Below are 13459 nucleotides of genomic sequence, written 5' to 3'. Positions count from 1 at the left end.
CCAACATCTGACCAACCAGAGCACCAGAAAAGAGCGGAGAGAAAATGGAAGAGGGGTAGGATTAAAGAAATAATATAAAAAGGTCTCCCAGAACTGAAAAAAGGGGTTTCCCAAGTGAGGCGGCTGACCACGCTAATGCCCAGCAGAGTGGAGGAAAACAAGACTCCTGTCAATCACCATCATGGATGCTCAAAACCTAAAGAGAAACAGAAGACCCTTCAAGCTCCTACAGAAGATGGGGAATGAGGACACTGGCCTCCTCAACAGCGACCCTGGCTGCCAGAAGACAACAGGCCAGTCAGTGGCCTCAAAACTCTGAAGGACTTCCCTGGTGGTCAAGTGGTTGGGGCTCCTTTGATTCCTGATTGGGAAACTAAGATCCCACATGCCACACAGTGCATCAAAAAAAAATTTTTTTTTAAGATTCTGAAGGAAAAGCACTTTCAACCTAGGATTATACACCCAAACAGACTAAGTCAATCAAACTCAGGATAAAACTGAGGTAAGGATGCATGTGTGTGTGCTAAGTTGCTTCAGTCATGACCGACTCTTTGCAACCCTATGGACTGTAGCCCACCAGGCTCCTCTGTCCATGGGATTCTCCAGGCAAGAACACTGGAGTGGGGTGCCATGCCCTCCTCTATAAAGACACTTTTCAGATATGCAGGATCCCAGAGAACTTTTACCTGCCATGCATTCCCCTCTCAGGAAGCTGCTGGAGGATGTGTTCCAGCATAATGAGAATGGAAACCCAAGGGACAAATGTAGGAGAGGAGGATACAGGGGACAGAAGAACAGGCAAAGAAGATGCCCAGATATTAGAAGAGAAAAGTCTCAGGATGGCCTAGAGAGCAAGTCTAGACTGGAGCAGGAAAACAGAATGACGTGGAACAGATGTCCACAAACAAGCAGAAACACAGAAAGGTTAGGTCTGTGAATGTACTTAGCTACATTTAGAGGGTCTCTCATCTCTGCAGGAGAGTTTGAAGGATATATTCATAAATGCTACATAGGAATCTAAGGAAATAGAAAGACAGCAATTACTACCTCCAAGAAAAACAAGCAATTTGTAAAAGAGAGAGAAACTACTAGTAGTCCAGTAGTTAAGACTCCACACTTCCATTGCAGAGGCCCTGGGTTCAATCCCTGGTTGGGGAACTAGATTACACACACACACAAAGGAAATAATCACAGAACCCTATACAGCTCATCTTTGAACAATATTTACACAGTGATAGTAATGTCAACACTGAAAGCCAATGTAAACAAAACCTGTTATAGAACTGGTTTAGGAGAACAGAGGATGAGAAAACACATGAGTTGTTTGTTTGATATTCTCAGGTAGAGCAATAACGGCATTAAAGCCTCATTTATTATATTAGGAAGCTGGTGGACAAGTCAAATTGGAAAATCAAAAAATAAGGGTGTACACATTATTGAGAGACATAAAGGAATTAGCAGAAGAAACAACTAAAAGAGCTGAGGGTGAACAAAATTTGAGAAAGGGATTGGAGATGAGAAGGCATTCAGAAAAGACTGCTGTCTTCAGATGTACAGAACAGACTTTTGGACTCTGTGGGAGAAGGCGAGGGTGGGATGTATACAGCATCGAAACATGTATATTATCTAGGGTGAAACATATCACCAGCCCAGGCTGGATGCATGAGACAAGTGCTCGGGCCTGGTGCACTGGGAAGACCCAGAGGAATCAGGTAGAGAGAGAGGTGGGAGGAGGGATCGGGATGGGGAATACATGTAAATCCATGGATGATTCATGTCATTGTATGACAAAAACCACTACAATATTGTAAAGTAATTAGCCTCCAACTAATAAAAATAAATGGAAAAAAAATAAGACTGCTGTCTTTTCACTATGACTTGTGTAATATTTTACTTAAAAATTATGTACACATGTAATTTTGATAAAAACTAAAATTTAACTGTGAAAAGTAAATCTACCCATTCGGACACAGAAACATGAAAAAACAAGAAGTCACACAGTGATGTAAATGAAAAGATTTCACATGGGTTGGGTTTTCAAGCATTTCACACGGATGGCACAGAACCAGAAAAGACACAGAATTGTTAACAGTGACTGTCACAGAGGCCTGGGCTGGGAGAAGGGGAAAGATGCACATGAGATTTTTTAAAAAATTTTACCTCCTCATTCCCTGTACTTTGGTTTTGACCAATAAGCATGAAAGCAAAAGTGAAAGTCTCTTAGTCGTGTCTGACTCTTTGTGAGTCCATGGGCTATACAGTCCATGGAATTCTCCAGACCAGAATACTGGACTGGATAGCGGTTCCCTTCTCCAGAGGATCTTCCCAATCCAGGGATCGAACCCAGGACTCCTGCATTGCAGGCGAATTCTTTACCAGCTAACTTACCAAGGAAGCCACCAATAAGCATGAATTACTCTATAAATAAAAAATACTCTAAAAAATTCATCCTCTTAAAAACTAAGTTTGTAATGGATAAAGATGATGTGGTATATATATAAAATGGAATACTACTCAGCCATAAAAAGAATGAAATAATGCCATTCCAGCAACATATATGGACCTAGAGATTATCATACTAAAGGAAGTAACTCAAACAGAGAAAGACAAATAGCATATGATACCACTTATGTGTGGAATCTAAAATTTGACACAAATGAACTTATTTAGGAAACAGAAACAGACTTAGACATGGAAGACAAAATACACAGTTAGCAAACAGGGAAGGTGGGGGAGGGATAAATTAGGAGTTTGGTATTAGCAGATACAAATTACTACATACAAAATAAAGAAACAACAAGGGCCTACTCTAGAGCACAGAGAACTATACTCAATATCTTGTAATAAACCATAATGTAAAAGAATATGTATATATATGCTTGGGCCTTCCTAGGAGGCACAGTGGTAAAGAATCTGTCTGCCAATATAGGAGACACAAGAGACTCCTGGGTAGGAAAGATCTGGAGAAGGAAATTTGCTGGAAAACTCTAAGGACAGAGGAGCCTGGTGGGCTACAGTTCACAGAGTCACGAAGACTCAAACGTGACTGAGTGACTAAGCACGCATGCACGTATACCTGGATCACTGTGCTATACATCGAAAAATAACAAAAAAGTGTAAATCAACGATACTCAATTTTTAAAAAAACTGTTTAGTTGCTAAGTTGTGTCTGACTCTTCAGCAGCCCCATGGACTATAGCCCGCCAGGCTCCTCTGTCCATGGGATTTCCCAGGCACGATTACAAGAGTGGGTTGCCATTTCCTTCTCCAGAGGATCTTCCTGACCCAGGGACGAACTTGAATCTCCTGCACTGCAAGTGGATTCTTTACCACCGAGCCACTAGGGAAGCCCTCTTGAAAAATAAAACTAAGTTTCTTGTTATTCTTTTTTCCATAAATGTGATTGCTGTCCACATATATTTAATACAATAGTTCAGCTTCAGAAACATGAGGAAATACTGAATGCATTTTTTCTCTCTCATTTCTGCTCTTTCAGGCAGAATTAACTGCATCTCTATCAGGCATGATGCAAAAACTGGAGTTGAAAGAAACCCCAAAGCTCATTGCTAACCTAAGCACCGATCCCTTTAAGTGTCAAACAGAAACAATTGCTTTACTATCCTGCCACCAGCAGCTCAGCAGGGCTACAATAATGAGACCTCCCCTGGGGACAACAGTTCTAGAATCAGAAGTGCCCGGCCCAGTCTTACCCAGCTGCCACTTGTGGGAACACATGGTCTCCATCATCCAGATGGGCAGGGCTGGCTCCAACATGGCAATCCCCATGTTTGCGAAGCAGATGGACCCTTTAAGGGAGAAAGAGGGTTAGTGTCCTTCTGTTTGGGGTCTCCAGTGTCCCCTACCATTCCCAAACACAGCTAAATCCTATGTGCCCACAGCCAGAACAATCAGCTCAGATACCCAGAACTTCTACTTCTGTAAGAATAACAGATCCAGGGGATAGTGGGGAGGGTTGTTTCTTTTAAGTATTACTATTACTTAGGACAGCTAGCATCTCAGAGTCATAAAGTTTGGAACTGGAGAAAGGCTTAGAGATCACCAGGTTTAAACTTTCCCAATTTATTAGGGAAGTAATGTGCTTGAGGCCACTCAGCAGCTCAGACTGATCACACATAGACTCAGGCAACCTGAGGCTCCTACACTTTGTGCAATCACACAGATATTTCTAAGGCTGCCCCTGGTTGCTTGAAATTTCAGTGCATTTGGTGCAAATATGCTGGTGAGGAATTTTTCTTTTAAAACAACTATACCTATAGGGTAAATACCCATCATTACTGTCTTAACCAGAACCCTTTGTAAATGCAGAACCTTTGGGGAAAACACACACATACACTGCTGTCCCCATTATTCTGAAAGCTTCCTATGCTGTGCGCTGTGAATCCTCTAATTTTCTAGACTTCGGATTCAAAGAACATCGTGCAACCATAATTAAGGTGCTTACAGAAGAAGAAAGATGTTTTTTTTCAATCTTTGTAAATTTAAAGACAGAACATAAAAATGATATTGAAATGGCTGAACTACCTTCACTCACCTATTTTGTGTTTCCTTAGATTCTGTATTGGTCTATTTGACATTAACTATAGGGCCAAACTAACAAACCAGGGTTGTTCATGTCTCCCCTGTGATCCAGAGCCCATACTCTGAGCTCCCTCTTTATTAACTCCGACCCAGGACACCAGTATCCCTTCCCCACCCTAAATTCACCCAGGGAACTGGGGAGAGCACCCAAACTGGGATTAGTGAAACTAGCCAACCCTAAGCTTCTTACCCTGCCCTGATATTCACATAGAAGCCCCTAGGATCTGGCCTGGGCTTTCCCCAGCCCCTTTCTGCCTCCTGACCAAACCAGTTGCCCATGTGGCCCTGAGCAGTGTGGTATGCTCCCTTTTCTTTGGAAATGCAACTAATAAAATCTTCCTTCAGTGGTATTGACCTCTCTTGTGTCATCACTCAGTCACCTCCATAAACTAACAAATGAGACACACCAGGCTTGCAACTAACCCCTCCCCCTGGCCAGGCTGCCTGGACCTATGATGGCCTGACATTGAGTGCTGGCTGGGTCTCTGTACTTCCTCCATGGTGGGTGGGTGTCACGTAGGAACAAGACAGGTCAGAGAAGGTCAGAGAGAGGCAGGGGCAGGAAGGTCACAAGCAGCAACCCCTGCCCACATGCCTGCCCCAAAGTACAGGGTGGCGTCTCTGGGCCCCCACCTCTCACCACACATGTCCTCACCCCCAGCTCAGACGGCCAGGGCTCCAGGGGAATCCCAGCTCTGGAATGTTCCCTGTGTCTTGCAGGGGGCCCACAGAAGGCCCCCTCCAGGAGGCAGTCACCACTCTAGGCTTACCACCCTTTGGTCAACAGGTATGACAGAGAAGGTCTAGACCAGGGTCACATACGTGCCGCCTGAAACAAACCCAGCGGCAGATGGCGTAACAAAACCAGCCTGGGTATATAGGTCACCCCAGTCTTGTAATTCATCCCACCTGCTCCTCTCCCGCTTCGTAACAAAACGTTCGCTCTCTACCTCTGTGTCTCTATTTCTGCTTTGTAAATAAGATCCTCTGTACCAACTTTTTCAGATTCCACATGGGCGTATACACACTATTGATACTATGTATAAAATAGATAACTAAGGAGAACCTACTGTATACCACAGGGAACTCTACTCAATGCTCTGTGATGACCTAAACGGCAAGAAAATCCAAAAAAGGAGGGATGTGCTTAGTCTCCCAGTCACGTTTGAATTTTTGTGACCCCATGGACTGTAGCCCACCAGGCTCCTTTGTTCATGGGGATTCTCCAGGCGAGAATGCTGGAGTGGGTTGCCAGGCCTGCCTCAAAAAAGGAGGGATATATATATATGTGTGTGTGTATATATATATATATGTATATATATAAGGCTATGGTTTTTCCAGTGGTCATGTATGGATGTGAGAGTTGGACTGTGAAGAGAGCTGAGTGCCGAAAATTTGATGCTTTTGAACTGTGGTGTTGGAGAAGACTCTTGAGAGTCCCTTGGACTGCAAGGAGATCCAGCCAGTCCATCCTGAAGGAGATCAGTCCTGGGTGTTCATTGGAAGGACTCATGTTGATGCTGAAACTCCAATACTTTGGCCACCTCATGAGAAGAGTTGACTCACTGGAAAAGACCCTGATGCTGGGAGGGATTGGGGGCAGGAGGAGAAGGGGATGACAGAGGATAAGATGGCTGGATGGCATCACCGACTCGATGGACATGGGTTTGAGTAAAATCCGGGAGTTGGTGATGGACAGGGAGGCCTGGTGTGCTGTGGTTCATGGGGTCGCAAAGAGTCAGACACGAGTGAGCAACTGAACTGAACTGAAATATACACACACACACACATTTAACTGATTTGCTTCGTTACACAGCAAAAACTAATACAACACTATAAAGCAACTATATGCCAATAAAAAATTTAAAATATTAAAAAAATAAAATAAAAAACAGCCTGAGGTTTTGAGAATGGCTGAATCTGAATGGCCTCAGGCAGGGTGTGCCTTGGCTCGCCCAGGCTCCCTGCGGCCCTCACGTCTGTGACCCCTGCTTAGAGACACCTAACCCTAACAGGAGGGAACCCACACTGCACAGCTCCCCTGCCCCCAAGGGCTGCTGCTGACCCTGTGTCCAGGCCCAGGCCACATAAGGCTGGTCCCTCACCAGGCAGTCCCAGGCCTGGGTCACCAGGATGGTCCTAGGAGGAGGGTCACTTGGATGGATACAGCCCATTATCCCCCGCAAGAGCCACAGCACTCCGGGGCATCCTCTGAGCCCATCTCTGCCAAGAACACAAAGGATGTCTTCCGGCCGCCACACAGGATACCCTCTGCAGAAAGGGCGTGCCCCTTCGCCCTCCAGTCTCCATCCACAGATGCCAAGGTGAATCAGACCACCCACCTAAGATGCCTGCAGGGAGCCCACGGACCCATGCCGGAAGCTCAAGGCCAAACAGTGATGCCCGCTGACACAAACACAGAGAATAAGCTTGGCCCAAACATCCTCCATGGAGGGCATCTCTGACGCAGACTGCTTTGCCCCAAATGCAAAACAACAAAGGAGCTTGGCTGCATCAGAAATCAACGACAGAAGAAAAACATTTCTTCTGACGTGTGACCTCTTTGTGCCTTTTATGTTTTTCTACAGCTCAACGTTTCCAGCAGCAAAACCAACACTGATCCTCGCCACCCGCCCCCACCTGCTTGGCAGGGAAGAGCCAGGGTGCTGGGGGAGGCCCACCTGCAGCGATGAGGATGTACGGGTCCCTCAGCAGAGTGGTGAGCGGCGTCCCCTTCTGGCTCTGTCGGGAAAACAGGGGTTAGAAGAGGCCGCGCGGCCACCACAGCGCCCACCTGGCCCTGCTGCTCACCTCTGGCTGCACCCGGGACGGCTGGAGCACAAAGAGCTGAATGGCTACGGGAGGAAAAAGAAGAGGCGTGGCCCCGAGCACCTGCCCACAAGGATGCTGAGCCCAAGGTCCCCGAGATCACGGCCAGGGGTCCCAGGGGACTCACTCACTCACCTCCATCCAAGAGCACCAGGGCAGCCAGGACCAGGAACGGAGCTGTCTTCCCCACAAACTCATACAGCACACTCCCAAAGGGGGGGCCCACTGCGAGGAAGACGGAGCGGGGCTGGTACCAGGCCCGGGACTGCCGACCACCCCTCGACCAGAACCCGCCTCTTTGTGCTTCTCCCTCTATGCGTGCTCAGTCGTGTCCGACTCTTTACGACCCCATGGACTGTAGCTCATCAGGATCCTCTGTCCATGGGATTTCCCAGGCAAGAATACTGGAGTGGGTTGCCATTTCCTACTCCAGGGGATCTTCCTGACCCAGAGAGCAAACCCTCCTCTCCTGCATCTCCTGCATCAGCAGGCAGATTCTTTACCGCAAACATCTCCTGGGAAGCCCCCCTACTTGGTTCCAGACAGTATGTGAAAGGACCACCCTATATTCTGTTCAGGAGTGTTAAACCACCCTGGCGACTCCTCTAAGTGGTTTTACACCTGAGACATGGGCAAGAGCCTATAAGGGAAACCCCACAAGTAAAGGTCAGAGAGAAATAAGGCCCAGGCACAGACATGCACAGGAAAATGGGCCAGGGAGGACTGCAGGGTCCTTACAAAGCAGCAGACATGGAGGGACTGTGGGCTCCCAGACGAAGGTCAGGAAGGTTCAGAGGAAGCAGATGACCTGGATCTGTCAGGGAAGGTGCCTGTTCCTGGTCTGGGAGCTCAGCCAGGGCAAGTCGGGGAGGCAGGCTCCGAAAAAGGGAAGGTCCTTGGGTGGGATGGAAACTCGGAGAATGTTCTAGGGCAGGGACCTTGGCAGGGCATCCTGTTCAAGACTTGTTTTCATCTGGATCGGGGAGAGAGGACTGGGGAACCCAGAACTGCCCAGGTCAGGACACGTCCCATTTTTCAAAGACTCCATGAAAGTAGGGAGGAAACAGAGGACAGTAGAGTGAAAAGGGGCCCATTGTCCAACACAGGACAGACCCTTCCCTCTACTGTGGCCCTCACCCACCTAGGACCCCCATGGCCAGGCCGCCCAGGGCGATCCCCATGGCGTTGCCTCTCTCCTCGTCATCTGTGTACACGCTGGCCAGCATGCCCATCCCTAATCAGGGAAAGAAACGGTGACAGCCAAGCTCTGGAAGCAACAGAATCATCTTCATGACTCACAACCCCGCCCACCCCCAGCCCAGACTATGGTCTTCCCACACCTGCCAGACCAACAAAACATAAGGTCAAGCAACATCCAAAAACCCACCACCCACCACCCACCACCACCGATACCCTAACTGCCTGAATTATTCCAGCTCATTCTGTAAAGGGTCGCCAGCCAAGGCAATGCCTATGGTCTTCCCACAGACCAAAGCCCCTGGGGCACGGACTTAGTTGGTTCCACACCTACCAGCTACAGACGAGCAGGAGGAACCGATGCCTTGCAGGGACCTGGCGATCAGCAGGAAGGCGTAGCTGCGGGAGAAGGCGAACACTGCGGAGAGAGTGGCCAGGCCACGCTCAGTGTAGACCCGGCTGGCATGGTGACCAAATATGCTCAAACAGGACCCTTCTGAAGGCTTCCCTTAGCCAGGTGGGGGTACTTCTGGATTAACCACATCATGCTTTGGCTCCCTGAAGACCTCACCCACCCTGAAGACCCTCACCCCTTTCTGCAGTTGTTGCCAACATACCTACCCCCGCCCCCATCCCAGCTGTGTTCTCAATTCCCAGTGGGTTGTGGTCAGAGCCCACCCGGTGACCCAAACTCGGAAGGCAAATGTCAGACACTTACTAACTGTTGAGATAAACATGATGCAGAATCCCGTGAACATGGGAATTGGGTAGCCAATTCTGCAAAACAGAACCACAGAGAGAACCTAGTGACTGCTCCGTATTTTTTTTTTTTTTAAGCCTTTCTATTGAGTTTCTCCTATTAGCCTTTGGGATTGGGTGGATAAACATCTGGTCAACTTTTCTAAAAATTCATATAGTTGGTGCTTCCTCTGTGACCTTTTGGTGTTTGACTGTCTTGGAACGTGAATACATTTAGGGACTGCCACTCTGAGGGGAAATTTCTATGGCATAAATGTTAATAAAATCTTGGCAAGTAACCCAGAACACATTCAAATACACAGCCCCTGTTTCCAGCATTTTGTAAAACTTTCTTTAATTATAGTCTTGGCTAGAGCTTCCCCAGAGGGACAGCTGCAATCAAATGATTCTAGTAAAAGGTCATCAAGAGATTCCATGGGCAGCAGACACAACTGCAGTACGTCTAAGAGGCATCAGGAAACAAGGACAATCCCAAATCTATCTTCACCTTGACCCTGATAAGGCTAGCTAAGAAAGACAGGCCTTGTTTTCTGTGCAAAAATCTCAACATCCTAACTGCTCCATAAGACCACAGAGCATAGGGCTCTGCCACCAGGCAGACAGGAGAGGTGGGGAGACCTCAGTGTCTGGGTATCACACCCTTGGCTGGACACCTGCGTTGCCATTTAACTCAAGTAGATCCCCCCTCCAGGCTCAAAGAGAGACCACCACCCACTTCCCAGAGGTGGACTGCTATGTCCCTTCAGTCATGTCCCACTCTTTGCAACCCCATGGACTGTAGCCCACCAGGCTCCTCCGTCCGTGGGATTCTCCAGGCAAGAATACTGGAGCAGGTTGCCATTTCCTCCTCCAGGGGATCTTCCTGACCCAGGGAGTGAATCCACATCTCTTATGCCTACTGCACTGACAGGGGGGTTCTTTACCATTGGTACCACCGGGGAGGTGGAGTGGGTATGACATGAGACACGGCTATTAAACTGCTACCAGGGCACCTGGAACATGAAAAGTGCTTCAGAAATTTTGGTTCATCCCTCATTCTCTTCCTGTTTTCCCCACCCGTTTCTGCAGATTAAGCAGCTTGGTCCCTGTCATACAGATGGTACATGAGAGTGAAGTGGTTTCCTGCCCCCTGGCCTCCTTTCTGCCAGGAAAAAAGCAGAAAAAAGCAGGGGCTAGGACTGGCTGAGCGACAGTCGTAAAGGAGATCTGTGTCACAGCCCAGAATAGCCCTGAGCATCTCCAGGCCTCATCTTCCTCCAGCCCTAGACACTCCAGACCCTGGAGAGAAACCCAATGAGGAACAAGGAGCCCTGAGTCCCAGTCACACAGCCTGGGAGGGCTCTTCTACCCCAAGCTGGAATAAAAAATCAACAATACCTTCACCTAAGGTTACACTCCATTCTCCAAGCACTTCCACCCATGAGCTCCCTGATTTGATAAGAGCAGACAGACCACTTCCCCGTGTTACAGATGAGGTATAAAAAACTGACTTACTGATGTCTTAGGGCTAATTCCATTCAGGGCCATTCTAACTAGTCCTTCTCCTTGCAGACTTACTTTATTAACCTCCCCAGGTAGCCAAAAGGCATATGTGGTTTTGAACAGAACCTTCTAAAAGTTCTGGTCACACTTATATAATTTTTTAACTGCTTCATGTGCATCCAGAAAACAAATAGCACCATAAAATCCTCACATTCTCAGGCAATCACCACCCCACAAACCGAAGCAAAGACCCCTCTACTGTGACCTGAAGTGAGCTTGTAACTCACAAAGCAGGCTTTGAAGCCAATCTGTTGAACTAGGAAAGATACCAAGGTGCTGAACTGCAGTTCAAATGCCATTGAATGACAGCTGCTTGTCTCCACCAGCCCTGAGCTGACTGCTCTGTGCTCTTACTTCTGTGGGCAAAAGAAACCTGCTCTCAACACCAGATCCAACACGGCACTAATGGAAAATGATGAAGGAAACTTCCAGGAGGCTCAGAGAGAAGTCACAGGCAGTTTATTTTCTCAGCAACTATTGCATGTCCATAAAGAAGGCTGAGCACCAAAGAATTGATGCTTTTGAACTGTGGTGCTGAAGAAGACTTTTGAGAGCCCCCTGGACTGCAAGGAGATCAAGCTAGTCAATCCTAAAGGAAATCAACCCTGATTGTTCACTGGAAGGACTGATGCTGAAGGTGAAGCTCCAATACTTTGGCACCTGCTGCAAAAATTTGACTCATTAGAAAAGACCCTGATGCTAGGAAAAATTGAGGGCAGGAGGAGAAGGGGACGACCGAGGATGAGATTGTTGGATGGCATCACTGACCCAATGGACATGAATTTGAGCAAACTCCGGGAGCTGATGAAGGACAGGGAAGCCTGGCACTTGCAGTCCATGGGGTCACAAAGAGTCAGACACGACCGAGCAACTGGACAACAACATTGCCTGTCTGGGGGAAGAATGAAGACACAACTGCCCTGGAATGAACAGAGGCTTCTTGTCCCTTTCAACATCCAACCTGGAAAACCACTGACTTAAGTCAAAGCTATTGGAATACCAGTAATATTACATCCAGCCTACAGCCCGGCCACTGACCAAGGTCATCTGGCAGAACACAGCTGGTGTGAGCGCCTTCTGACCTGGAGGCTCCAGCACTCCCGGAGATGATAAGCATGCAGAGTCACCTGTGACTGTCACAGTTCCATGTGGTAGCTGGCTCCAACCCTATTTTCAGATGGCCACATGGAGGCTCAAGGGACTTAAGTAACTTGCCCCAAATTCAGGACAGAGGGCATAATCTTGAGTGTCGACAAGGCCAGGTCCTGCTAGTACACACTCTGGTGGGGACACCAGTTGCAGAAGCAGAGGTTCACATGGGGGGCATGGAGCGTGGGTCCACAGTACCTGTTAGTACCAGGTGGCTTGGTACCCAGAGGGCTGTGCACGAAGGGACGATTCTTTTAACCAAGGCCAGGTGTTGTGTTTTTCTCTAAAAATATAGCAGCTACTACTGTGTTTCTCAATTGCTTTGGGATTTTAATAAAGCATGACTGGAAAACCAAATGGCAAAGCTAGAAGGAAACTCAAAGGCTGGCCAGTCCAAACCCCCATCTGGGATGAGAAAGTCAAGGTTCAAAGGTTGAGCCTGTGACTCAGCCACAACTGCAGAGCAAGCCAGACACTTTGGGTATCACTGGGATCCTGGGGCTTCCTTCTCACTACCAGACTCGTGTGCCCTACGCTTTCAACACTGGCCAAGCCACTGGCAGGGTTGCCCGGTGGCAAGTGCTGGGCAGCATCCTTCTCTGGAGCTCAGCCCCAAGGCAAACACAGCCCACTGGGCAGCTCCTGGCTCTCCACCCTCAGACTGTCCTGTCCCCCTGAACACCTGCCTCAGGACAGCTGCCCAAGGCCCCAGGGTCACTGAGTGATGGGCAGACGGCCACTGTCCTTTCTGCCTCCCCACAATGTCTCCTAAATGGTCAGAACCTCAATTGACATTAGTCATAAATGTCTGATTTGGCCTCCTGCCGCAATTCAATGCCATCTCAATTAAAGTGTTACTGAGCTGAGCCATGTCTGATGCGGCAAACCTTTACCCAAGCATCTCGTTATCACCCCCTCGTGAGTCATCCTGGCCCACAGTCATCTCCACAGGGCATCAGGGAGCAGTTAACTCAATTGGAATAAAAGTAAAAATCATATATTTGAATCCTAGAAGAGAGCGCAAAGCAATAAAAGTTATATGCAATATGTATCCATACACAGTCAGTGGAAAAACCCCATTATGTTCCTAAATTATCACTGGCAATCAATACCTGTTCTCTAATGCTACGAACTAGTTTATCTTTACCACAGAGATTAACGCAAGCTCTTGTCCCAGGCTTGCTAAGATCGGCCTTGGTTCCCTCTTCTGGGTAAGTGACAAAAGCAAGGACACAGTATAGGAGACAGAGAAGGGAACCAACTGCACCAGAGGAGACAGAGGTGACACCTCCCTTTTCAATTATCTCAACACACTCCTAAACGGTGAACAGCAGTCAACAGAAAGGTGTTTTACATTTACTAGTGGCCCAGTGGTATGCAGGAG

The 13459-nt window shown here is 47.9% G+C and overlaps 1 protein-coding gene across 1 annotated transcript in view; it reads right to left on the bottom strand.

The window, feature by feature from the left end:
- SLC18A2 (solute carrier family 18 member A2) overlaps nucleotides 1-13459 on the bottom strand; it is a 40477-nt gene that overhangs the window by 19280 nt on the left and 7738 nt on the right. Inside the window, exons 4-10 of the mRNA XM_043926035.1 lie at nucleotides 9344-9402; nucleotides 8960-9043; nucleotides 8570-8662; nucleotides 7564-7653; nucleotides 7411-7454; nucleotides 7281-7341; nucleotides 3711-3806 (exon numbers count right to left, since the gene is read on the bottom strand). Coding sequence (XP_043781970.1) covers nucleotides 3711-3806; nucleotides 7281-7341; nucleotides 7411-7454; nucleotides 7564-7653; nucleotides 8570-8662; nucleotides 8960-9043; nucleotides 9344-9402 — 527 coding nt within the window. The remainder of the gene's footprint in view (nucleotides 1-3710; nucleotides 3807-7280; nucleotides 7342-7410; nucleotides 7455-7563; nucleotides 7654-8569; nucleotides 8663-8959; nucleotides 9044-9343; nucleotides 9403-13459) is intronic.

This window comes from Cervus elaphus, chromosome 15 (assembly GCF_910594005.1).
Source record: "Cervus elaphus chromosome 15, mCerEla1.1, whole genome shotgun sequence".
Classification (NCBI taxonomy): Eukaryota; Metazoa; Chordata; class Mammalia; order Artiodactyla; family Cervidae; genus Cervus; species Cervus elaphus.
Note: the sequence above shows the minus strand (reverse complement) of the source record. Positions and strands in the feature narration are given on the sequence as shown.